The sequence below is a fragment of the Bubalus kerabau genome, chromosome 3 (assembly GCF_029407905.1).
Source record: "Bubalus kerabau isolate K-KA32 ecotype Philippines breed swamp buffalo chromosome 3, PCC_UOA_SB_1v2, whole genome shotgun sequence".
NCBI lineage: Eukaryota > Metazoa > Chordata > Mammalia > Artiodactyla > Bovidae > Bubalus > Bubalus kerabau.
This window is the reverse complement of record NC_073626.1, coordinates 160,815,040-160,840,769: the sequence shown is the minus strand read 5'-3', so window position 1 is coordinate 160,840,769 and position 25,730 is coordinate 160,815,040. Positions and strand designations below refer to the sequence as shown.

The window sequence follows — 25,730 nt, the reverse complement described above, 5'->3', positions numbered from 1 at the left end:
GAGCACTTCATGGACTCAGGAAACCCATTTACTCATTAGATTACTGGTTTATTACAAAAAATATGAAAGGATACAAATCAACAGATGAAAGGACTAGTTGGAACAAGGTCTGGAACAAAGGAACTTTTGTCCCCATATAGTTTGGACCTGGCACAGTGGCATGTGGAAGCTTGCCTAGTTTCCCTAACTGGAAGTTAGGGAAGTTTCCCTAACTGGAAGCTCTCCAAAACCTTCCTTTGGGTTTTATGGAGGCTTTATTACATAGGCATGGTTAAGGAAATCACTGGCCATTGGTGCCTGATTCAAACTTCAGTGCCTCATCCTCTCCCTGAAATTCAGGGGGTGGAACTGAAAGTTCCATCTCTCAAGGTTGGTTTCTCTGGCAACCAGTCCCTGTCCTTAGGGCTTTTCCAAAAGTCATCTCATTAACAAACAGTTGTGGAGGAAAGGGGCTCATTATACAAGATAACCATTTCACTTTTCCAGTTCTGAAACATTTTCAGGAACTGTGAACAAGAAACCAAATATAACAGAAGATTCTCCCATTGCTCTTATCACTTAGTACATTCCAAGAGTCTTGGGTGTGTGAGCCAGGAACCATGGATGAAGACCAAGGATATATGAGAAATACATTTTGGTTATCTGAAAAACAACATACGTATTTCTTATTAATCATGATAATAATGCAAAAGGCAGGAAAGGGTAAATGGAGCTAGAGGATCTGAACATTCTAGCATTATGCAATAAAACCAATAATGCATGTTAAACTTTTGTTATTGCTGCCTAACAAACTGCGCAAGTACTTAGCAACTAAAACAACAGTCATTTTATTATAGGCACGGAGGCTGATGATAAGGAATTTAGAATGGGAACAGTGGGAATGACTTGTTTCTGTTCCGTAATGTCTGAGAGTTCAGCTAGGGAGACTTAAAGACCGTGGGTTGGAAGAATCTGGAAACGACTGATGACTCAGAGGCAAGGACTGCTGTCCCTAATGTGTCCTCACATGGCCCCTTCATATGGCTTGGCTTCCTCATAGCATGGCAGCCACAGAGTATAGGATTTACTACATGGCAGCTCAGTGCTGCAAACGTGAATGCTCCAAAGAATAAGGCAGAAGCTGCGTGATACTTTATGACCCAGCTTCAAAGGTGACACAGCATCACTTCTGCTACACTCTTTAGTCAAAGCAGTCAGGTGTTCTCCCCAATTCAAGGGGGAGGATATTAGACTCCATTTCCTAATGAAAGAGTGGCAAGGTCAGTTGTAGATCTGCATGTGTGTTGAAATTGTTGCAGCTACCTTTGGAAAAAAACAATCTCTCATGTTAGGCATCATGGAAATGCAAATTCTACATATACCATGTATAGCATAAATTACTCCAGAGATCTGTGTACTAAGACTGATAATGTCATTATTACAGCCTTATCTGCTGATCTCATGATTGGTTTCCAGCGGACCTGACATGGAAAACTCCACTCTGATGTATACATTTGTGATGAAGGGAATTGTGTGCCTCCAAATACATGTGCTGACGTTCTGATCACACTGTGACCATATTAGGGAACAGGGTCATTGCGGATGTAACAAGTTAAGATGAGGTCATACTGGAGTAATGTGCGTGCATGCTAAGTCACTTCAGTCGTGTCTGACTCTTTGCAACCCCATGGACTGTAGCCCTCCAGGCTCCTCTCTCCACAGGATTCTCCAGGCAAGAATACTGGAGTGGGTTGCCTTGCCCTCCTCCGGGGGAATCTTCCCGACCCAGGGATCGAATCTGTGTCTCTTATGTCTCCTGCATTGGGAGGTAGGTTCTTTACCACAAGTGCCACCTGGGAAGCCCATCCTGGAGTAGGGTGGGCCCCTCTTCCAACATAACTGGTATCCTGATGAAAAGGGGAAATCTGGAGATAGATATGCATACAGGGAAGACACCATGTGAATGTGAGGGCAGAGATTGGCATGATGTGTCTACAAGCCAAGGGATGCCAAAGACTGCCACCGTGCCACCAGAAACTAGGAGGGAGGCCCAGAACACATCCTCCCTCACAGCCCTCAGAAGAAAGACCCTGCTGACACCTTGAGCTCGGGTTTCTAGCCCCTGGAACTGTGAGACAATAAATGACTATTATTTCACTATTATTCTAAGTTACCCAACTTGTGGTGCTTTGTTACAGGACCCTAGCAAAGTAATAGAACATTCAAAAGAACAGAAAAGAGGTCCTCAAGAACATACTCACAACATGAACATATACACAACATGAACATACATACAACGTGAACATATACATAACATGAACGTATACTCAGACACACGTTCACAACAGCACTATCCACAACAGTAAAAAGATATGACTCCAAAGAGATCCAACCAGTCCATTCTGAAGGAGATCAGCCCTGGGATTTCTTTGGAAGGAATGTTGCTGAAGCTGAAACTCCAGTACTTTGGCCACCTCATGCGAAGAGTTGACTCATTGGAAAAGACTCTGATGCTGGGAGGGATTGGGGGCAGGAGGAGAAGTGGATGACAGAGGATGAGATGGCTGGATGGCATCACTGACTCAATGGACGTGAGTCTGAGTGAACTCCAGGAGTTGGTAATGGACAGGAAGCCTGGCGTGCTGTGATTCATGGGGTCGCAAAGAGTCGGACATGACTGAGCGACTGAACTGAACTGAACTGAACTGAAATACTCAACAGTAGATCAACAGATGCTGCTGCTGCTGCTGCTAAGTTGCTTCAATCGTGTCCGACTCTGTGCGACCCCATAGATGGCAACTCACCAGGCTTCCCCATCCCTGAGATCCTCCAGGCAAGAACATTGGAGTGGGTTGCCATTTCCTTCTCCAATGCATGAAAGTGAAAAGTGAAGGTGAAGACGCTCAGTCGTGTCCGACTCTTAGCGACTCCATAGACTACAGCCCACCAGGCTCCCCCATCCATGGGACTTTCCAGGCAAGAGTACTGGAGTGGGTTGCCATTGCCTTCTCCAAGATCAACAGATAAACGGTAGTAAACATATATGATGTAACATTATTCAGTCGCAAAAAGGAGTGAAATGCTGATAGATGTTACAAAGTAGAGGAACCTTGAAAACATGCTAAGTGAAAGAAGTCAGCGGCAGAAGATCACATATTGTATGAGTCCGTCTATATTAATTTGAAATATCCACAATAAGTAAAGCCACAGAAACAGAAAACAGAAAGCAGGGGTTAGGGGTCCAAGAGCCTTGGTTTCCTTTTAGGTTGATGAAAATGTTCTGAAATAAAGGTCATGGTTGCACAGCATTTTGAATGTACTAAATGCCACTGAATCATTTACTCTAAAACAGTTAATTTTATGTTACATTAATTTCACTTTTATTTCTAAAACAATTGCTATCTTAATTAAGGCACAGGTAAGTATACTGTCTGATGGGTTTTAACTAGTGCATTACCTACAACATCTAAGTCAAGAATAGGACACTGCCATCACTCCAGAAATTTCCCTTGTACTCCTTTTCTTACTATACCGTTAACTCCCAGAGGGAACCATTGTTCTGATTTTAATCCATATAGGTTAGTGTCCTCTGCTCTTGAACTCCATATAAATAGAATTATTCAGTATGTATTCTTTTGTGTCTGACTTCTCTCACCCAGGATGTTTTTGAGAATCATGTTGCATTAATCAGAGATTTATTGCTAAGCAGTACTCCAAACCAGTTTATCTAATCTCCTGCTGAGAGACATTTGAATTGCTTTCAAATTTTTGTTATTATTAAAAAGCCACAATAAGCATTTTTGATGGACATATGATTTGATTAAGGTGGGGAGAGAACACCGAGGAGTGGAATTGCTGAGTCATAGGTAGGTAGGTAGTTAATTGCCAAGTCATATCATAGGTAGAGATGTATGTGAACTTATAAGAAGCTTCCAGCTTTCACAGCGATTGCATCTGCACCCAGTCTTATGCGAAAGCCCCAATTGCTTTACATCTTCTCCAACAGTCGGTCTTGGCTGTCTTTTAAATTTTAACTCTTTTAGTGTTCTCTCATTGTGCTTCTATTTTGAATGTGCATCATGCAATGGAATCTCCTTGGCCTTTTTAAAGTCAGATTTATTTACTTATAATTCATCCATTTTAAGTCTGTAAGTTGATCCATTTCAACAAACGTAACGGTTGTAAACCAGCATCACAATCAAGGCATAGAGTTTTATTTCCAACAACAGTCACTTCTGTCATCTAGTCCTTGGCAACCACATATAAGCTTGCTATCATGAGTGAGCCTTTTCTAGAATGTTACATAAATGGAATCATAAAGTAGGTAGTCTTTTGTTTCCAGCTTCTTCCACTCACCATAATAATCTTGAGATTTATCCATGTTGTTACATGTGTCGATTTATTCATTTTTTATACCTAAGTCATATTGAGTTTGTTTATTCATTCACAATTTATTCACTCACTAGTTGCTGGATATTTGGGTTGTGTCCAAGGTTTTGCTATTATGAATAAAAAATCTGTGAACATTTGCCCTGCAGGGTCATATGTTGAGTGTGCTTCACTTAGTAAGAACCTACTGAGCTATTTTTCAATGTGCCATTTTGCATCCCCACCAACAATGTATCTGTTCCAGCTGCTCCATGTTCACAGACACTTGGTATTTTCAGTCTTTTTTCATTTGAGCCGTTTTGTGTAAGTGGTGTCTCCTTGTAGTTTTTTTTTTTCTTAAGACTCCCCATGCCCCACCCCCAACAGCCCCCCACCCACCCACCAAACCCCTAAGTTGAGGGCTGACTTTCAATAGATCACAGTGAGCTGTTCGGCTACACAGAAACCCTGACCCAGAAGCAGGCTGTCTACATATGCTTCAGCACCAGGTTCCCAGGAACGTGCCTTGAGTGACATGCGAGGAGGAAGACCTTTCTCTGAACTACATACAGGCTCTTGGCTCAGGCCATCGTCCTGAGTGTGTTGTGGGCCTCACAGGGAAGGGAGAGGAGAGCTTGGCCACCTGCCTGAATCAGGGACTGAGGGACTGGCCAAGGGAAGTTCAGCCAGGCCTGCCCTGTGATTCTGCCTTGGTGTGCTTCTTATTTACAGGTGCAGTCGTAATCCCATAGGTGGTAGCTTTTCCCTATTGGCTCCTCAGCCTGCATCGGTACAGGTTTAATTGCACTTCTCTGACTTAACTAATGTTAAGGACTTCAGCCAGTCCATTCTGAAGGAGATAGTCCTGGGATTTCTTTGGAAGGAATGATGCTAAAGCTGAAACTCCAGTACTTTGGCCACCTCATGCGAAGAGTTGACTCATTGGAAAAGACTGATGCTGGGAGGGATTGGGGGCAGGAGGAGAAGGGGACGACAGAGGATGAGATGGCTGGATGGCATCTCTGACTCAATGGACATGAGTCTGAGTGAACTCCGGGAGTTGGTGATGGACAGGGAGGCCTGGCGTGCTTCGACTCATGGGGTCGCAAAGAGTCGGACACGACTGAGAGACTGAACTGAACTGAACTGAAGGACTTCAATCCTTCTAAACGAATTATCTTGATTAAATCACCTGTTTGCTGTTCCACGTTTATCACAGTTTTATAACAGCAAAATGCTACTATACTGGTATCATAAAACCACTGTAAAGTAACATGCTGTTACATAGTTACTGCTCCTCTATGAAAATGGCTTTGGTAGTGTTAATGCTTTTTTGTTTAGAATCGATTTTAAATCTGCACTATATATGTATCAGGTACTTTGCTAGGTGCTTTATGTATGCCCCCTCCCTTCCCAACCCTCATAACTACCCATGGAGGTAGGCTTTGGTCTCCCCACTATATTAGTTACAATTTAGATCATTATCTTTACAAAATTGTGCTAGATTTCCCCCATGACAGTCTGCAGCATTTCATGCATCTCAGTCCATTATAATTAAGGCACAAATGAGCTTTAGAAAACACCCGCCCTGCTATTGATGCTTCTTGAATTCTTCCACCTATGAGAAATCTGCCGAGGACAACCTAAGGTTGCTCGCAGTTCTCAAGACTCCAAAGCTGATGAAGAGTCAAGTCAAATGAGCCTGACATTATCAAGGGTGCAAACTGCTACACAGGGATCAAAGGCCGAGTGTTGTTCAAGAGGCTGGATTAGAATGTCAAGTGGCATGAAATGGAGCTCCCTCTGCTACACACCTCTGAAAACCATCAGTGTTCCAAAGCAGTCGAGGATTTGAGCCGTAAACAGAGCTGAGCCTTAGGACAAACCCAGATGAAGCCAGGAGGGGAGGTCCCCCAGCTGCCTTCAGTGACTATGTTATTTGGGTAACTGATTCAGCTGTGTCCCTGGATTATCAGCCTCCTTCACTGGCTTGGTACTGGATGGTCCCTGAGCACAATCAGGTGTGTCCTCTCAAGAGGGTGACAGGAGACACAATCACCCTCACCTATTAATAAATAGCCTGAAATCACAAGAATGGACCTATAACCACAAGCGTCCCTTGGCACAGCTGTTGCGTTGGTGCATGTTCTTTGACTCCAGTTCAAGGTCTCTATTTTCTGTGCCCTGCTCCTCCCTTCTCCAGCCTCTAGGCATCCACTGCTCCCTTGCAGTCCCCCCCACCCCCCGCTCTTTTTTTGAGAGGAAAAAGACTTTTTTAAAAAATTAATTTAATTGGAGGCTAATTACTTTACAATACTGTAGTGGTTTTTTGCCATACATTGACATAAATCAGCTATAGGTGTATGTGTGTCCCCCTTCCTGAACCCCCCTCCCACATCCCTCCCCATTTCATCCCTCAGGGTCATCCCAGTGCATCAGCCCTGAGCGCCCTGTCTCATGCATCGAACCTGGACTGGTGATCTAGTTCAAATATGGTAATATACATGTTTCAATGCTATTCTCTTAAATCATCTCACCCTTACCTTCTCCCACAGAGTCCACAAGTCTGTTCTTTACATTTGTGTCTCTTTTGCTAATTCACATATAGGGTCACCGTTACCATATTTCTAAAATCCGTATTTATGTGTTAATATACTGTATTGGTGTTTTTCTTTATGACTTACTTCACTCTGTATAATAGGCTCCACTTTCATCCACCTCATTAGAACTGATTCAAATCCATTTTTTTAATAGCTGAGTAATACTCCATTGTGTATATGTACCACAGCTTTCTTATCCATTCGTCTGCCGATGGACATGTAGGTTGCATTCCCTTTTTAAATCAAAGCTTCTCTCTGAATAGAACTGAATAAGCCCAATTCACATACTTTTAATTTGCATTCTGTCTGTGAAATATTTAACCAAAGAAATAAATCCCCAACAAAGAGTGAAATAGTAGAATGAATAACGGTGATAGGGTTTCTTTGTTCACTGGGGTGGAGGTAGGCGTGATAAGGTATCTAAACCCTGTCCTGGCCTCTTCACTTCTAAAATGTCTCTAGAGTGCCTTCATTCCCCCATGGAAAGGGTTTTACATCTCTAGCCTGCTTTTCCCTACCCATAATTTACGTAACCTTGCAATGCAGATATTAAATTCATATTACTGTAAAACTTTAAAAAGTTAGATGACATGCCCAAGGCTGCACTGAGGAACAGAGATTTGAACCCGATGTCAGACTCCCAAGATCCATGCTCTTTTCTTAGCCCCATGCCATGTTTCTGTTAAGTATTCATTCTAAGTTCCTTAGTGTCTGATCAAGCTTGAGTAAATCGGAAGTAAACAAATAGTGATCACCCTCCTTGCTGCTGCCCCTGCCCTCAAGTCCTTGCTCCAGTGCTTCAGAAATACCCGGTACATGGCATTTCTTGCCTCAAGGGCACTTGTTCCCCTTTCTCCAAACAAGGACTAGGTACATTATCAATTTAGGAAAAAACTGACATTCAACATTCAAAAAACAAAGATCATGGGATCCGGTCCCATCATTTCATGGCAAATACATGGGGAAACAATGGAAACAGTGACAGACTTGATTTTCTTGGGCTCCAAAATCACTGCAGATGGTGACTGCAGCCACAAAATTAAAAGACACTTGCTCCTCGGAAGAAAAGCTATGACCAACCTAGACAGCAGAGACATCACTTTGCTGACAAAGATTCATACAGTCAAAACCATGGTTTGTCCAGTAGTATGGATGGACATACTAGTATGTATGGATGTGAGAGTTGGACCATAAAGAAGGCTGAGTGCCAAAAAAATTGATGCTTTTGAACTGTGGTGCTGGAGAAGATTCTTGAGAGTCCCTTGGACAGCAAGGAGATCAAGGCAGTCAGTCCTAAAGGAAATCAACCCTGAATATTCATTGGAAGAACTGATGCTGAAGCTAAAGCTCCTATACTTTGGCCACCTGATGTGAAGAAGTGACTCCTTGGAAAAGACCCTGATGCTGGGAAAGATTGAGGGCAAGAGAAGGGGGTGAAAAAGGACAAGACAGTTGGATGCCATCACTGATTCAGTGGACATGAGTTTGAGCAAACTTGGGGAGATAGTGAAGGACAGGGAAGTCTGGTGTGCTCTAAGTCATGGGGTCGTAAAGAGTGGACCATGACTAAGCGACTGAACAACAACAATATTCTCAAATTTAAACTTTCCCCCAAATCTCATTACTTCCCCCAAATTGCTTATTTAGCCAAACACCTTATACTGTGGGTATGCACTGCTAAGTATGTATGCTGAATGGTTAATAAGCAAGATCATTTTCTCTCAAGGCTGAAAGAGAAGTATGATACATAAACCTCATTCCTTTCTCCCATCCAGCAACACACTCACATCTATCAGACACTCAAAGGTGATGAAAACTTTAAAAAGTACAAACATGTTTTAAACTATTGCTATGCTTAGGTCATGTCCAATTCCTTGCAATCCCATGGACTGTAGCCCACCAGGCTCCTCTGTCCATGGGGATTCTCTAGGCAAGAATACTGGAGTGGGTTGCCATGCCTTCCTCCAGGGGATCTTCCCAACCCAGGGATCAAACCCAGGTCTCCCACATTGCAGGTGAATTCTTTACTGTCTGAGCCACCAGGGAAGCCCTTTAAACTACTGAAAACAGTCTATCCCCACCACTCCTTTAATTTCCCCACCACTTACTCCCTTGCCTCTTATCATACTGCAAGGCCGGTCCCTTCTCCAGTTATGGGAACGGAAGTAGCTGTGCTCTCTGGGGATTCTCGGAGGCATGGTATTGAAGTTGGTTTCCAGGGAGTAGCACAGCTCAGTCAGGCCTCCGCACCTAAGCCCTTGCACCAGAAGACCAGCCACAGCCAAACAGCTTAAGCGGGTGGCTGGTCTCATAGGAAGGCTGCTTCCTGTCCTTGTCACAAGGTTTGACATCTGCACTAGGACATGGCACCCACAGAGGACAAGAGGGAACTGGCTTCCAGGCTATCAGAAGAGAACAAACAGGACTGTCAAGCACCTCTCCTGCGGCCCTGACTCTGAAGTCCTTGCCATCAAGCAGCGATGCCCCAGGACTTCGCTATGCAGCTTTCTTCACAGCTGTCAACATGGCCTTCACATATCAGCGGTATGGCCTTGAACCCAGTCAGGCCTCTCAGGGCTTTTTCCAGGGTTCCCTTCCAACTCACCACAGAACTCCCAGAGCAGGGAATGGAGCAGGCTATCTTTCCAAAGCTCAAGAACAAAGGCAGAGAAAGCCTTGTTCATGGTCTGGGGTCAGACTGTGAGCAGAGCTTCCTGCCTGATGCACTAAAGGGAAAACCTGGGTGTCAGAATCAAGGGACCAATTGGCTTCTTGTTGGGCCCTGCTGGGAGAAAAATAAACTGAAGTAAGAAGGGACTGTAGGGCTGGGGAGGGGGCCGAGAGGCAACCAGGAAGTGTCAAGTTAAGGAGGTGCATAGTTCAAGTGAAAACAACCTTTCTGGTCCAAACTCTCCCACCTTGGCTTCCCCCTGGGTGGCACTTCAGCCCAGGCAGGAAGAAATCTGGTTTAGGTGTTCACATCCTGTGAGATCTCTAGTTCACGCGAACAACATTTATTGAACACTCACTGCTGGCTGAGTCTTGGGGCAGGAGGTAGATCCAGTTCAGTGTGTAAGAGTTTAGCCAGGAGCCTGACTGGTAGCTCATGCTACAATGTTGGCTGTTTCTGAAACCTGCCCGCCAGGCCACCAGAGTCTGCATGCCCCAGAGACCTGTGAGCCAGACCCCGATCACCAGAGAGAGTGAAGGGGGAACATCAACTCCTCCACCCTTCTCTTGGGATTATCTGGGCTCCTTTACTGCAGCCATGAGAAATTCACAAAGTTCACAGAAGCTCTCGCCTCACAGAAAGCTAAGAGCTGAAGAGGTAACATCCGTGAGAGGGAAGTCTAGAAGGCTGAACAAGTAGTGATGTGAGGTCAGAGCAGGAAGACCAAGGGCTACTGGATGGGTGGGTACATGAAAGGAAAAACAGTCTGGAGGTGGTGATGTCCTTAAGACAAGGACGACAGGAAACTGATTCTGCATGTCATGGTCTCTGTTTGCCCAAGTACTGAGGAAGCCTGGAGGTTTCTGAAAGTGACTCCTCAGGATGGGGGTTGGGAAGGGGAGAGGGTGAGACCTGAGGAAATAAGGACCCTCAGAGGAATCTCTTCAATTATATAGAGAGCAAGGGACTTCAGGCCCAAATATGTTCAATATGCTTTCTCCTCTTGAGTTATAACTCCACACCACTGCACCAGAACAAACCACACGTGGCTCTCTGAAGGTAGAAACCAAACCCTGCTTTATAAGGCTGAGTAGCCATCATTAGCTTCTCTGCTGAGATATGAGGTGCCAGCCAGTGAACCTGTCTCACCTTCTCCCCCTCCCAACCACCCCTTCAGCCCGCCAAATACCCATCTCTACAATTCAACCACTTCAAAAAATACTCTGAGGAGGGGCAGAGTGGAGGGGGTGGGGGCTCAGGCTGCCCGGCCGGCCGGTTCCCGTGAGGTAGCTGACGCTGGTATGCCTGGGCAGGCAAGTGGAGAGAGGCCTGTCACAGGCTCACAGCAGCCAGGAGGGAGCCACCAGCTGACTGGGAGCTGGTGGAAGCGGAGAGTCTCGAAGTCTGCCCAGAGAACTTGATCACAGGTAACAACTGGGTGGAGAGACTGGGCTCTTTGCTGGTGTCCTCACTGTCCTCTGAGGAACTGAGTTTCCTGGGAGGAGAGGAAAGGCCAGCTTGGGTCTTCTTCAGCTTGGGCATGGTCCCATCTTCAGACAGTGGTATATTTCGCTCAGTGGAGCCATGTTTTCTGAAGGGAACAGGAGGAAAGAAATGGCTGAGACTCTGTGTAACTGAGACTTTAACCCACAGTCTGCTCCCTTTGGAGTCTAGAGCAGGCATTCACAGTATTCATTGCAGTATGGCTGAAAGTGGCTGCTTCTGTGCTCCAGCTCAGCTTTACCGAGCATACCAAGAGCCGCCTGGAAGAAGAGGCTGTGACAGAGTATTCTGATAGTCCTACCAACCCCCAGCTGGAGAATACTGATCTCATCAGAATATGGCAAGAGAGGAAGGAAGGAAACTCTCTGAATTCACCCCCAACACCCTTCCCTTGTCCAGGCAGCACTCACCTCAGCTTGACAGTCTCTGGCTTGGAGAAAGCACTGAGTGTCGCATCAGCCTTTGGGACAGTCAGAACTGAGGCCGGGAGAGTCCACTGGAAGCAAAGGAAGCAATGAGGCCAAAAGGGCTAGGTCAAGATCAGGGGAGAGTGTCTGGGTCTTAGGCCTCTTTTCCAGCTCTACCTTGGAGTGACTAAAGGGTGACCCTGCCGGAATGGGCCCATGTTGGGGAGAGTAAGTCTTGGCCCCCTCCTGATCCAGACAAGAAGGTGAGGGTACAAAGCACTTTTGATCCTTGAAACAAAGGCATCCAGGGAATCCCGGAGGCAAGCATCCCTTGAAAGGGAAGGGTCCTGAGACACAGAGGCCTGCGGAACCCTAGGAAGAAGTGAGAGAGTCTGGACCCGCACCCAACCCAGGCTGAACTGTTAGGGTGGGAGAGGGAGGGGCTGAGGCAGGGCTGTCCCCTGTATCCTGGCAGCATCACTCACCACTGGAGCAGAATCAGAGATGGCTCCTGTGTGGAACCCTTTGTAGCACCAACTCCGAAGCAGATCTACTCCTAGGATGAGATTAACAAGGGTGGGACTCAAGAGGATGGAATTGGAATCGGACTTCCCTGGTGGTCCAGTGACTAAGAATCTGCCTGTTGATGCAAGGGCACAGGTTTGAACCCCAGTTTGGGAAGATCCCACATACTGTGCGACAACTAAGCCCATGCATCACAACTACTGAGCCTAGGCCCTAGAGCCTGCTTGTCACAAAACTAGAGAAACTCCATCCACAGCAGTGAAGACCCAGTGTAGCCAAAATAATTAATTAATAAAAGAGTCATCTTAAAAGAAAAAAGAAGAAGGTGGAATCAACTGGCCTATTCTTCTTGCCACGGAGGCCTGTTCCTTGGTCTACTGGGATTTAACCTCTCATTAAACATGGCCTCCTGGGGGCAGGGAAGACACATCACCTTTGAGCTTGTTGCCATGGTACTTCTGTTCCCATTGGGTGGTGAGAATGTTGAAATATCGTGGCTGCTCAAAAAAGCGGAGATAGCGAGAAGAGATTCGAGATGGAAAAATGCGTTCGAATTGACCACGGCGAGAAAACTCATCCTCCATCTCAACTAGAACCCGAACATCATCTGGTGTCAGGACATCCAGCACAGATGCGTAGAAGTCCTACGGCCCAAAGACCAGGGGGGGAAAACGGGTGGCAAAGCATGTAAGGCAGAGGCAGAGAATGAAGAAACTGGGGGTAGGAAGCATGGCTTCAGGGTCCTAAGGCTCCAGGACTTTCCAAAGACCACTAGGGCAGGCTGGGATGGCTAGCTTTGGACCTCATCTATTCCCAGATCTACTGAGCTTATTCAGAGGATGAAGAGATTCTTGGCAGTGGTGAGGAGAGCCAGGGGGCACAGATGTTAAATGACTTGTTGGATGAAGTCAAGATCAGAATCCAGCAACTCAGATGTGGCCACAGCCTTATGTCTGCCATCCTTCCGTCTGACTCCCTTATCTGCTGAGAAAGTTAAGCCTTCCAGGAGCTCAGTGCCCCTCTGGGAAAGAAACCCATAGGGTCAACAGGTCTACAAGAAGAGTGGACTGGCACAGTATTTTGCTAAGAACAGTGGTTGCTGAACACATACTAAAGGCCATCAGCTCTCTCCTCTAATTGCCATTTCCTTTTCCAGGGGATCTTCCTGACCTAAGGATCGAACCCGGGTCTCCTGCGTTGTAGGCAGACGCTTTACCATCTGAGCCACCAGGGAAGTCCTCTCTAGTGACATACATGCCAGCAAATCCCTGCATGTGGGTATGTAAGAAATCCTGCCTGAGAGGGATGAAGAGCTGTTTGCCTTGGGGCCCCACAGGTTTGACCAGGGAAGCTTTCTGCTGGCACTGGGGTAAAGGCAGTCTCCTACCTGATCAGGAATTTTCTGGGTCAGGTAATAGGCTTTCTTCATCTTCTGTGCAGTGAAGTACTCTGGGGCCACTCGACATCTGTCCCTGGGTGAGCTGGGCAAGCTAAGACGGGGGTGGGAAGGGGGCAAGGGGTAAGGTCAGCAGCTTCACATCCTGAGTACATGTAGAGAGAAGGTTCAGCCCAGAAAGACACCCTCCTCAGGAGAAGACAAAGAAAGATGGACAGAAGTTTGTTATTGGAGTAGATCAGACTGCAATGCACTACACTCATATAGCCCAAGAGTCAAAGATCCAGCACCACGAAAGAACTAAAAGGGTACAAAGCATCCTCTTTAAGTTGTATTTAAATGGAAAAAAAAAAAGACCATGGAATAATCACTGTATACTTCAGTGTAGTTGAACTGAGTGAACACTTACTAAATACCCAGGTTGGCCCTACTGGCTGTGTGATCCTGGACAGGATCCCTGACGCCCTGCCCCTTACTTCACATTACTACAATTACTACTGACAGACAAAGACAGCCTCCAAGGAGCTCACAGGATGGCATGGATCAAGTAACAACTACAGCACAGAGCCAAGTCTAAAACTATAAGGTACAATGTGGAAAGCAAGTCTTGTTGCTACAAATTAGGATTTGAAGCCCATAGGATTTGAAGCCCAGCTCTATAGCTCTGCAGATGAATGACCTTGGATGGGTCACTTAAATCCCAGTGATTTTTCAGTTTCCTCATCTGTAAACTGAGGATACTAATACCAACTTCATGGGCTACTTTGGAGATAAACTTTAGGCTTTTCTGTACACAGAGGAGATACCAACTAAATATTAGCTCCCTTTCCTCAAGTGTGGTTCTGAGCGCTTTGAAAGTGTGGAGGAGAGACCACACATTGAGCTGGTTTCATGAAGAGGTTGCCTTCAGCTAGGCTTGGATGGATGGGTGAGGTCAAAACAGGGAGGTCTTGCTGAGTGGAATTTCAGGAGGAAGGAACCCCATGAGCAGAGGAGGGGACACCATAGGGGAACAATGAGAGGCAGCACACGATTCAGAGAGGAGACTGGACTAACTAATCCTTAAGGATCCTTCCAACCCTGAGGTTCTAAGCGTGATCCAGTTTGTCAGAGCACATGAGCTGGGAAGAGGAGTAAAGGATGGGGTGCCTGGGAAAAACCGGCTAGGGCCTTGACTGTCTGCTTGAGGAATTTAAAGCTGGTTCCTAGGCCCTGTAGGGATTCCTTGGCAGGGGAGCAATTAACCAAACATGCCTTTAGGAACACTGACATGGCGGTGGTGTGTGGATATATTGCAGTGGGAGATGGAGCAGCAAGGGAGACCAAGTAGGAAGGAACACCCAGACACCATCCCTTCCCAGACAAGCAAGGGGGCTGACCTGGTGGTGGAGCTGCTGGAGCTGCTGGAGCTGGAAGCGATATCATCTGCATTGGGCAGAACAAAGCCTGCCAGGTTCAGAAGGTCACGGATCATCTGGCCTTTGATGCTGATGTCCAGCGGAGAGTTGGAGTGGAGGCTTTGGGGAAAGCATACAAAGAGTGCTACAAGCAGACACTAAAACTGTTTCCAGTCCAACTGTTTCCAGACACTAAAACTGACATGTCCAAGTCAACACCAGCCGCATTTACACCCAAACTCATGATCATCATGGGGGTCTTTCTGCCCCACAGGTAGTGAATAACCTCGATCGGGGTGGTTCCTGCCTGTGACTTTGGTTTGCTAGAGGAAAAGTATGCAGTAGGTATCAAGTTTAAAAGAGCAACTTTTAACAGCCTGTCTCCAATATCAGAAAACCTTGAAATGATAGCAAGAACAAACAAAGAGTAAACAGTAAACTAACTATGAAGGGATTTAGGGAAGGAAAGGTCTTCCCAAAGTCAGCAGGACTGGAGCAGAAATAGCATCAGGAGGCCAGGGAAAGGCTCCTATTGTGCTCCCTGAGAACACCTACCTGGGGGAGATGTTCACTTCTAGAACCCAGGGCTTGAGTTTCTCATCCAGCATGACATCGAAACCAAAGAGCTCGTGGCAGCTGTAAGGCCGCCGCACATACATCTTCAGCAGGCTGGTCACATAGGGTTCTGACCTGGTCCCAGAGAGGATAAAGTATTCAGTTCAGCTCCTCCCAAAGACCCTGCCTAGAGCTGCCTAGGCCCATGGAGTGGCTCAGAGATGGGAAAAAGGAAGCCACCCAAGAAAAGCAGCTCTAGAGATGCCTGTGACCTGGAGCCAGCTTCTAGGGATGCAGTTCAGTACAGCAGGATTTAAGTCTTCTCTCTTCCTTCCTAAACCCTGTCCTCAGAAACGGAAACACAGCATGGGCTAGAGTTTAGAGAACAGCAGTGTGGAGGCCCACGAGAGAGAGAGGACTTGGTGGCAGGCCCCACCCAGGGTGGCAGTGTGACTCACGAGATGATGGTTTTGACAACGACATCCTTTATCTTCTCCCAGATGGCATCACTGTTGACTCCCTTCTGGCTCAGGTAGCTCCATAAAGCCTTCAGTGCCCTGTGAGGCAGGGGAGAAGAAGGGAGTATTTAGGGTTAGAATCCATGAATGATCAGTGAAGAGGAAGAAAAAGGAGTAAGAGGCCCAAAGGTATCTCCTTCATATGTCTTCTTTTGATGTTTTGAATTAGGACAGAGAGGAGTTTGGATACAAAGAGACCAATTCTGAATTGCCAAGTATCTATATGATATAATCTTTGGGTTTTATATTACTCCTCCCATTCACCACTCCCCTGAAACCTCCCCAAACCCTAGAACCCTGTATTCCTGCAGGCCTCCACTTGATGGGGACACTGTCTGGGTACCATTTGTGGCCCTGGCAGGCTGTTTCATCCTCATTGGCCTGGTACTCGGCATTCTTTTTATTGACACTGTAGTTGGTCAGGTGCATGAATTTGTTGCCAAGGCTCTTCATGGAAGGGGAATACCTACAAGTGAGAGGAAAGGCAGAGGGGAGATGGTGATACAGCAGATGGTTAATGGTCCAAACATGTCTCCAGATCCTGAGCAGGTAAAGTGGACAGATCTTTGCGGATGCAAAAGAGTCTGAGAAGCACATCTTCTGGTAAGGTTTCTAGAACACTACAGCTAAACTTATCTCCTATTTTATCCTACCTCAGTTCTGTAGACAGACCCTCCCTGTTTAGTGAAGTAGAGAACCCCCTTATTTCCCATTCTGCATGTAATACTGTGATTTATAATAATAAATATGTATATATTGGACCCTGCCCCACTCCCGGACATAGAGCTCCTGAAACCTTTGTAGATTCCTAAGTGGTACAAGTATAAGGAGCAACTTTGTTCTCAGATTTGGTGTTTTGACCCCAGTTCCTGACACGGAGCTGCTGAAACCGTTATAATTTCCTGGGTAATAGGAGCATCTTTTGTTCTAACGAGGTGACACTGGGTGAGCTCCTGATGGCTCCTGGATGACAGCCAGTCACTGGAAAGGCCAAGACATGATTAGATGGTTGGAATTTTCAGCTCGCCCCACCCAACTCCCATTATCTTAAAAAAGGGAGAAGGGCTGAAAATGGAGCTAATGATGAATCAAGCCCAAGTGCTGAAGCCTCTGTAAAAATTCCGCAAATATGAGAGCTTCCAGGTGGGTGAACCTGTGGAGATGCTGGGAGAGCGGCCGCCCAGAGAGGGCATGGAAGCTTGGTGCCTTTCCTCACACGCCTTGCCCTGTTCATCTCTTCCATCCCCCTGTTCTGTATCCTTTATCACATCCATTTTTCATAAATCAATAAATATAAGCAGTGTTTTCTTAAGTTCTGTGAGCTGCTCTAGAAAATTAACCAAACTGATACCCCCAGCCCTGAGGAGGGGTTCATGGGAACCTCTGATTTACAGCCACTGGTGAGACGCACAGGGAGCCGCCCGCACCTGTGACTGGCATCACAGGTGGTGGAGGGAGGGGCAGCCTGGTGAGACTCAGCCCTTGACCCATGGGATCTGATGATGTCCCCAGACAGACATATCAGAATTGAGTTCAACTGTAGGACAGCCAGTTGGTGTTGTATAGAAATGCTTTGTGTGGGGAGAAAAAAACCCACCATCCGGTTATAGGTGGTGTCAGAAGTGTTTGATGTACAAGTAAAGCTGTCACATGGAAGAAAAGAAAGACAAGGTTTTCCCAAAGGCACTCCACCTTCTCCTTTGCTAATAAAAACTACCAAAACATAGGTTATTTTCCTCTTTGGTGTTCTCCAGCTTCCCTCCCTGGAGGAAAAGCAAATCCCCAAGGCTGTCAGGGTGAGCCGCCACCACCACCACATACTTGCAACTGGCAAAGCGGACGAGTCCATCTGAAAAGAGGTAAATCCGTAGAGGATCATAGGAGGTGACGTAAACATAGATCCGCAGATCGAACTTGCTGCCACTGATGAGGTAGGGTTTGTGGAGATACCTACAAAGAGAAAGGCCAGCTTCAGGGACAAGACAGAAGGCCAGCTTCAGGGACAGGACAGATGAGACAGGGCTTGGCAGGTAACTGAGCCACAGCAAAAGCCAGCTAATGGTTCCCAGGATCTGCTGCTGCTGCTGCTAAGTCGCTTCAGTCGTGTCTGACTCTGTGCGACCCCATAGACGGCAGCCCAACAGGCTCCCCCATCCTTGGGATTCTCCAGGCAAGAACACTGGAGTGGGCTGCCACTTCCTTCTCCAGTGCATGAAAGTGAAAAGTGAAAGTGAAGTCGCTCAGCCGTGTCCAACTCTTCGAGACCCCATGGACTGCAGCCTACCAGGCTCCTCCATCCATGGGATTTTCCAGGCAAGAGTATTGGAGTGGGGTGCCATTGCCTTCTCTGGGTTCCCAGGATAAAGACCTTTAAAGAGTGGGCTGAGGAAGGTCTTTGGCTGGGAGGACAAAGGACAAAAGAACATGGTGAAAAGGGGCCCTCCGAGGCTGAGGAGGTGGGAAGCAGGGAGTGGAGTCACAGCTGGAGACGGGCTCACCTCTGTACCAGAAGGGGCCTCCGCTTGGGGAGCTGACTCCACTTGTGAATGACCTGGATGCCGATGCCTCGAGCGGACGCTGGCTAGAGGTTGAGTGGAGAGGAGAGGAAAGGATTTGCCTACCTGGCCCAATACTCTGGCGCTCCCACTCTTAGGCCCTGCCTGCCGCCCGCCAGGACCACTCACTGGTTTAACAATCCACTTCTGGCGGCTGCCGCTCTCCCAGGCTTTGCGCAGGAGCTTGGCGTCCTGGGGTAGGATGAAGGACTGGGGGAAGAAACTGAACTCCTTCTTGCCAAAGCGGCTCTGCATGCGGGACAGGTTCCGCCACAGTCGGTCCTTGCGCCCAATCTGGAATGAACCTGGGAAGTGGTTTAGCTGCAGAGGGGACAGAGGGTGGGAGCAGGGAGAGACAGGGCCATGTGAGACCACGAGGAAGACAGCAAGACTCACTACACCATTCCAACATTCTAAACTGTTCCATCTGACTGTCACTGTCTAAAGGTCCTTAAGTATCCCGCGCTGAGCATCCACCAAAAACATGATTAAAACACAAACACAACACAATGTAGTGCCCTTTAGGAGTCAATAGTTCACGACGTAAAAGAGTAACTAAGACAGACATAACATTCACCGTAAAAGTAAAGGAAAACCTGTTAAGTCTTTTTCCATGCCTCTAGGACAAAGAAAAGCACCTGGCTTTCCTGGGGAAAAGGGACTATTCACTCCAAATGAGACCTCTTTACACATATTCAGCTTGGAGGAACAGAGGCAATATGCAGTGGTTAGAGGAAAAACATGATAAACTGAAAACAGGCACTGCATCTCAAGATACACCAGGGAAAAAGTGTCTTAGATGCTTTATCTGTCCAAGACACTGTAGCTGACCTACTAGGTGAGCATGATCCACTGGGGGCTCACACAGCACCCACCTCCCATACTTTCTCCACCCTCTGAGCCCTCCTGATTTCACTATGGTCATCCTCCTCTTCCCTATTTCTACTACCAACCTTCCTCTGCCCAAGTCCAGGGGAAGAGCAGCTCAGAAAAGGCCCCTACCTTCTGATGCTCCTGAATTGATCGGAAACTAGGAGACTTCATGTGGTGACCCCAGCAGCCCAGCCAGTCATCATTCCCTATAAAAGGCACATCAGGAAGTCAGTCTTACTAGCAGCTCGGTCCCTGGGACAGAGAGTGGCTCAGAGGCCCCAGAAATACCACCAGAGCCTGGGCATGGCTCCCAGCCCCGGTTTTCTAGGAGTTGCCATGGAGCTGTCCTACATGAGGCCCTGGGGTCAGGACTAGAACAATGGCCCTCTGTCTTCCAATTTTGAGGAACAGGCTCCAGGCAGAGGGATTTCAGACCTATGTCCTCTTATGAAGTTGGAAACTTCAGGACAGGGTCCTCACACAGCAGGAGCTAATCTAGGGGTTCCCTCCTGCCCAGGGCCCATCTGCTGGGGCAGAGGACAGGCTTGAAGTAAGGCAAGTGACTCACTCTTGCTGATCTTGAAGTGGGAACGTCCAATGGTCTGCTTGACAATGTTGGGGGTCACTGTGCTCATCTTCCACCGGAGCAGCTTCCTCTGCTCCCAGGGAAGTTTCTCCACTGGGGAAAACAAGGGGCAGGGGGTGGGGGGCAGGGAGGGTGTAGAGAAGAGCAGGAGAGTCATGGTGAGTAAAAGTAAGAGGTGGCACTGTTGCTCAACATTCCCTGTAGGCAAGTCAGTAAGTATTATTCCAGGTCAGAGTTTCAAAGGAGCACACTTTGGGAAAGAAAGGGGACTGCACAGGAATGAGGAACACAGAGAGAAGAAGAGGATGAAAAGGGGAGAGACACAAGGTTAAAGGTCAAGAGTAAAGCATGAGGTTACGGGGCCGAGAGGGTCAGCTAAAGGATGGACCAGATAAAGATCCCCTCATCAGACTGGTGGACCAGGGGGGTAACCAAGCACCAACACAGCCATTCTGGAAACCCCTTCCACCCTATCGCCAGCTTCACTAGCATCCTTCTCCTGGGGCTGTTCCAGGTAGACACTCGGCCAGGTTTACCTCTCTCATCTGGAGTGCCAAAATAGATGGTGGGGGGCACGTTGGGAAAGAGACTGTAGATGAGGGCTGGTCGAACAACTTTCTCATTGGAAAGGGGTTTGGTCAGAAACTCCATGCAGTTCCTACAATGAAAAACAGCCATTCGGTAGAGAAAGGCAAAGCCACAACTTTGAGTGCTGTTACCGTTACACATCGTTTCTTTCAGGGTGCTATCTTCTACACTGCGATTCTACAGAAACAAGTGCTCAATAATTACTCTGCAAATATTAATCCATGCTAAGGCTAACCTATATACAATCACACCATAAATGTCACCTAAAGACAAAGTTTTCCAATATTGCATTCTATGATACAACTAAAATTTCCTGTGATGAGCTATAGGCTGGGGAGGTCCCTGAAAAGAGTGGCTCTGAGAGTAAGTAAGGAGTTTAAGTGGATGGAGCACTTAGCAGCAGCAGGAGCAGCAGTAGAGGAATATGCTACGCTTAGACAAAGAGAAATAGATGAGGAGAGAAAAAGAATGATATGGATAAAAAAAGAGGAGGAAAAGCAGAAAAGACAGAAAGAACTAAGAAGAGGTAAAGAGGTTTTTAAAAAGAAAAAGGGGAAAAAGCAACAGAAAGAAAAGAAGCAGTGCTACTTCTAACTCATTTTATATTTATCTGAAGATATATGGATGATTAATGCTCTTCTCTGTTTTGAAAACAGAGACATCAGACATTCATGACATCAGACTTTTATGTAACAGTGTGGCAGTAAGACAGTCTGGGAATCCGGAGCAGTGGGCCATGGGGTCCCTACTGTTATTCCAATAATGTCTTGATCAAGGCTAGCTCAAGGAGTCTCAAATAGGAAGACGTAGACCATCTATTGGACACAAGCTGACAGACCCAGATAATTTCTTCAGATAACATTGAAAATGGAGAGGATAGTTATGACCCTCTATTTCAGGCTGATGTGATCCACAAATATTTATTATTTAAGATTAATTTTCAGTTTATAAAGAAATACTCTACCTGTTATTTTTCAGCACAACAGAAATAGGCACTGTACATAAAACACCTCAGTGTTTCAAACGTGAGAAAATTTTAATGAATTTTATTGGGTTGAGTTAAATATTAATTCCAATTAATTAAATAAATCCAATTAATTCAACTCTATTCCTCATTTCCAAATTTTTTTACTTTAAAGACTTTCCATTTACTGAATATTAGAATTTAAGATTGTTGAAAATCAAAAACAATGAGTTCATATTTAAAAACAAAGGCAAGACAGGAATGTAAAATGGTACAGCCACTGTGGAAAATAGCTTTGGAAGTTTCTTAAAAAAATTAAACATGCAATTATCATAGAACCCAGCATTTATCTCAGAGACATGAAGACTTAAAGGTTCATTCAAAAATATGTACACAATGAGCAGCTTTATCTGTATAGTCAAAAACTGGAAACAAAATATCCTTCAGCAGGTGGCTGGTTAAACAAAGTGGTCCATCCATATCATGGGCCACTACTGAGCAATATAAAGGAATGAACTATGCATACGTGTAACAACTTGGATGAATCTGTAGAGAATATGCTGAGTGAAAAAAGCCAATCCCAAAAGGCTACATATGGCTATCATTCCATTTGAATAACATTCCTGAAACAACAAAACTATTGGTTATGAAGGGTTAAGAAGGGGATGAGAGTAGGAGGGAAGTGGGCGCAGCTCTCAGGGCAACAGGAGGCATTCTTGCAGTGACAGAAACGTTCACATCTTCACTAACGTTAATGTCTTGGTCACATTATATTGTACTATCGCTGTGTAAGATGTTACCACAGGGGAAACTGGGTAAAGAATTCAGGGACTCTCTGTATTATTTCTTAAAACTGCATGAAAATCTATAAATGTCTCAAAATCAAAAGTTTAATTAAAAAAAAAAGAAAAGAAAATCTTTGTTAGCTGCCTCTCAAGAGTACTGAAATTAACCTCAAAAGGCATGACTTTTGGTCTAGTGGTGCTAAAAACCTTGACCTTGCAAATAGTTACTTAATTTCCCTGTTCCTCAATTTTCATATCTGAAAAAACAGAGGCTGAACTTGACCAATGCCATTTCTAATTTCACATGATTCTTAGAAAAAGAATATTCAACAGGAAATGTAACATACTATTGCTGGACAGAGGAAACAGGTAGTGTTTTCAATGATTTTTCTGTGCAAAATTTTCTATAATAAATAAATCTTTCATAATTGGGAAAAAATAAGATTTCAGCAATCTAAAAAGATGCCTGATTTTAGTCAAAATGCAAAGTGGTTTAGAATTCTTTAACCTCCATTTGTTTGACCTCATGTTTTAAGCCTTATATAGACTGTGCATTTTGTAGAAATTAATTAATGAACATAGAATTAACAAACACCTTTTGTGAATTTTATCTTAAAAATCAGAAAGGTTAAACAAAGGGCTGTGCAGCTGTCTTGAACTAGGCCTGAAGACAAACCTAGATAACCCTGAAGTGTGGAAAAGAGGCTCCAAGTCAATTAAACGTTAAATGTTTCTCTTTGAGCGAGTGGAAGTCCTTGGTCAACATCTAATATATACGGCCAGGAGTAGATTTGCTTATCTGAAAGAGCAATGGGTTAGGCTTAAAGTAACAGAATTTATGCACCAGATACAGGATACCTATGACAGGATTTCTACCAACCTTCACAGAAAGTCCCTATTCTGTCTCTCCATTTTCTAAACAACTCTCTCCACCTTGCTGGTTTGGAACTCTAAAACTGGGACAGATGCAGCCACCATCACATTCAGAGATGCAGCCTGCCTCGTCCATACTAATCTTAGATGAGACTAACTCTTCCTCTTAGCTTCATCTAAGGCAGAGCCAACACAAAGGAAAGCAACCAGAGTTTGGCTGCTCCACATGCTAGGCAAGCCTTGACATGTACGGCCAGAGTAGAATTAAAATTAGAATAGGAACTTTGTTTTTTTTACACTTTCAGTAGAAGTTATTTTTTAAAGGAAAAAAACTTTAATGGTTGGTACTTTGTGAGGTTTTTTTAAATATCTAAAAATAATTAATGAAGATAAGAGCCTCATATTGAGACAAAGTTGGAAGTGATGAAGGAAACAAGGAAGATTATACTGAAGAATGTTAACTTTCTACCCAGAGAGGTGGTCTATATGATCTGTAAGCAAGTTCTAAAACTCTTTAGCATAAAGACATGTCCTCATTTACAGTGTCCTGTGTTCCTTCCTCCCCCTGATTCCACATCTCAGTTATGCACCATTCTACAATTATGTGTTCTACAAAAGAAGGGTCTACATTAAGACATGGACTTCTTGGTTTCCTAGGCAGAGATAGGTATCCCTCAGATTCCATGAAGGGCAGTCAATAAAATACTCTAGATTCTAGCTACAGAATTTTAAATTAAATTTATTACTAAGGTCAACTTTAGTCTTATAAAACCAACTTTCAAAGGAAGCAAAAGAGCACTGAAAAAAAGCTCCAATTAGTGATATTATCTATCTCAGAACTGTTTCTGACTTTGGGACACATTTAAAAGGCAAGGTGGCAAATATCCTCATGTGTGCAGCCTAACTAAGAATCTACCTCAAACATTGTCTCTTCGTGAAATTAGTTATTAATTTTCTAACTACCTTTTGAGATTATTTGCTTTTTACTTGAACAATTTCTTGGAGCCCAAAGACTGAATCGCAGCACAAGAAACACAGTACTGATTTTAAGCTCAGCTGATAAAATATACTTCTGTTCCCTCCCACTGATTCCTGTTTGAAAACTAAAGTCCTAACTATAAAAATTCAGGGCCATTAATTAATAACTTGGGTGATTCCTCCCTTTATAATCCTCAAGAGAAGGTAAATGAGTGTCTGCCAACAACCTACACAGTCAGGACTCACCGAGAGATCACTGCTACCGACTCGCTGGGGGAGACGGCACTGCACGAGGAGCACTCTGAGTCTCCTGGGGGAAGAACAGAGAAGGCCCAGGTGGGAGAGGCTGCCACTCAGTCACCACGCCCAGGCGGCTCTTCCTCAGACATCCTGGCTCAGCCTTCTCGAAGAGCCACAAGCACCCATTGCTGCCTTGCACCGCCTCCCCTGAGCTCAAAAGCTGCAAGGAGAAGGCAAGACTCGGGGGACAGGGGACTAGAGAACAAGCCCCCCCAAAGCCACTCCCGCCCTCAGACCCCCAAAGTAAATGATAAATGCAGGTGACAAAGTGAGTTGAGGAGCTGGTATATAATCATTAGCCCCCCTTCCCTAGCAGTGGTGACCAATTCCCAGTTGGAGGAGAGAGTCCTCTACTCACCCTCCTCCTCTTCGTTCCCATCCTGGCTGCAGCAGTCTTCCAAACCATCTAGTAGTTCTTCTTCCAGATCTTCAGTTTCAACCGGGTCTAGCTGGAGGTCAGTAGCTGAACTGTAAGAAAGAATCATGCCCCAGCCCAGCCAGCTCCGTAAGAGAGGTCACGCTGGATTCTCCTTCCTTCATCATTTCCCAGTGTTTGTCTCTTCCTTAGTCACTAGTCTGCTGGCCCTTGCCTGGGCCTTACAACCCACTCCTCTTGCTCTCAGAGCTTCGGCCTGGCCACAGTTCCTCAACCCCATGTCTCTGACTCCACAGAGAGGTACTCTGCCTTCCATTTTCCTTGAAGTCCCTCATAGTATATAAATACAAAGTTCTGAATATAAAACACCATCAGTCAATGTGTGGTAACAGACATCAAAGGTCCCTGGACCTCTCTCTAGAAACTCAGAAAAGGCCTTGGTGGACCATGGTTCCAGAGAAATAACAAGGCACAAGAAGCCAGTTAAGTGTGTGTCCTAACTCTGAAACAGCTGTCATACCAGGAATGACTGAGAACCTGATTTGGTTTGGAATTAAGTCGAGAAATCACAGTCCCCAACACATGATGTTGGAAATTCTTATTTTTCCCTGGTTATAACCTAAAGCAGGTCTTAGCCAACTCTTCCTCTAAAGGACCAGAGAGTAAATATTTTCAGTTTTGTGGGTCATTCAGTCTGTTGCAACTATGCAACCCTATTATTAAAACAAGAAAGCAGTCATAGACAGTAGAAAATGAATAAGGCTGCATTTCAATAAAGCCTTATTTACAAAAGCAGGCCGAGGGCAGGATTTGGCCTGAAAGGTGTAGCTTGCCAATCTCTGCCCTAAAGTGAAAACCAACATTCCAGGGCACTTAAAAAATACAAACCAACCTTCAGAGACACAGGGTCAGTGTCACCAGGTGTGTATACAT

At 45.6% G+C, this 25,730-nt stretch overlaps 1 protein-coding gene across 1 annotated transcript in view; it reads right to left on the bottom strand.

The window, feature by feature from the left end:
- Nucleotides 1–9,933: 9,933 nt before the first annotated feature.
- The window catches only part of TTLL4 (tubulin tyrosine ligase like 4), a 38,320-nt gene continuing 22,523 nt past the window's right edge, over nucleotides 9,934–25,730 (bottom strand). The window contains exons 3-19 of the mRNA XM_055573485.1: nucleotides 24,780–24,889; nucleotides 24,368–24,431; nucleotides 20,470–20,591; nucleotides 19,916–20,026; nucleotides 19,477–19,553; nucleotides 18,604–18,795; nucleotides 18,418–18,500; nucleotides 17,741–17,869; nucleotides 16,263–16,385; nucleotides 15,860–15,958; nucleotides 15,402–15,536; nucleotides 14,829–14,966; nucleotides 13,441–13,543; nucleotides 12,487–12,697; nucleotides 12,014–12,084; nucleotides 11,532–11,617; nucleotides 9,934–11,209 (exon numbers count right to left, since the gene is read on the bottom strand). Of these exons, the coding sequence (XP_055429460.1) occupies nucleotides 10,951–11,209; nucleotides 11,532–11,617; nucleotides 12,014–12,084; nucleotides 12,487–12,697; nucleotides 13,441–13,543; nucleotides 14,829–14,966; nucleotides 15,402–15,536; nucleotides 15,860–15,958; nucleotides 16,263–16,385; nucleotides 17,741–17,869; nucleotides 18,418–18,500; nucleotides 18,604–18,795; nucleotides 19,477–19,553; nucleotides 19,916–20,026; nucleotides 20,470–20,591; nucleotides 24,368–24,431; nucleotides 24,780–24,889 (2,113 nt within the window). The 3' untranslated portion in view covers nucleotides 9,934–10,950. The remainder of the gene's footprint in view (nucleotides 11,210–11,531; nucleotides 11,618–12,013; nucleotides 12,085–12,486; nucleotides 12,698–13,440; nucleotides 13,544–14,828; nucleotides 14,967–15,401; nucleotides 15,537–15,859; nucleotides 15,959–16,262; nucleotides 16,386–17,740; nucleotides 17,870–18,417; nucleotides 18,501–18,603; nucleotides 18,796–19,476; nucleotides 19,554–19,915; nucleotides 20,027–20,469; nucleotides 20,592–24,367; nucleotides 24,432–24,779; nucleotides 24,890–25,730) is intronic.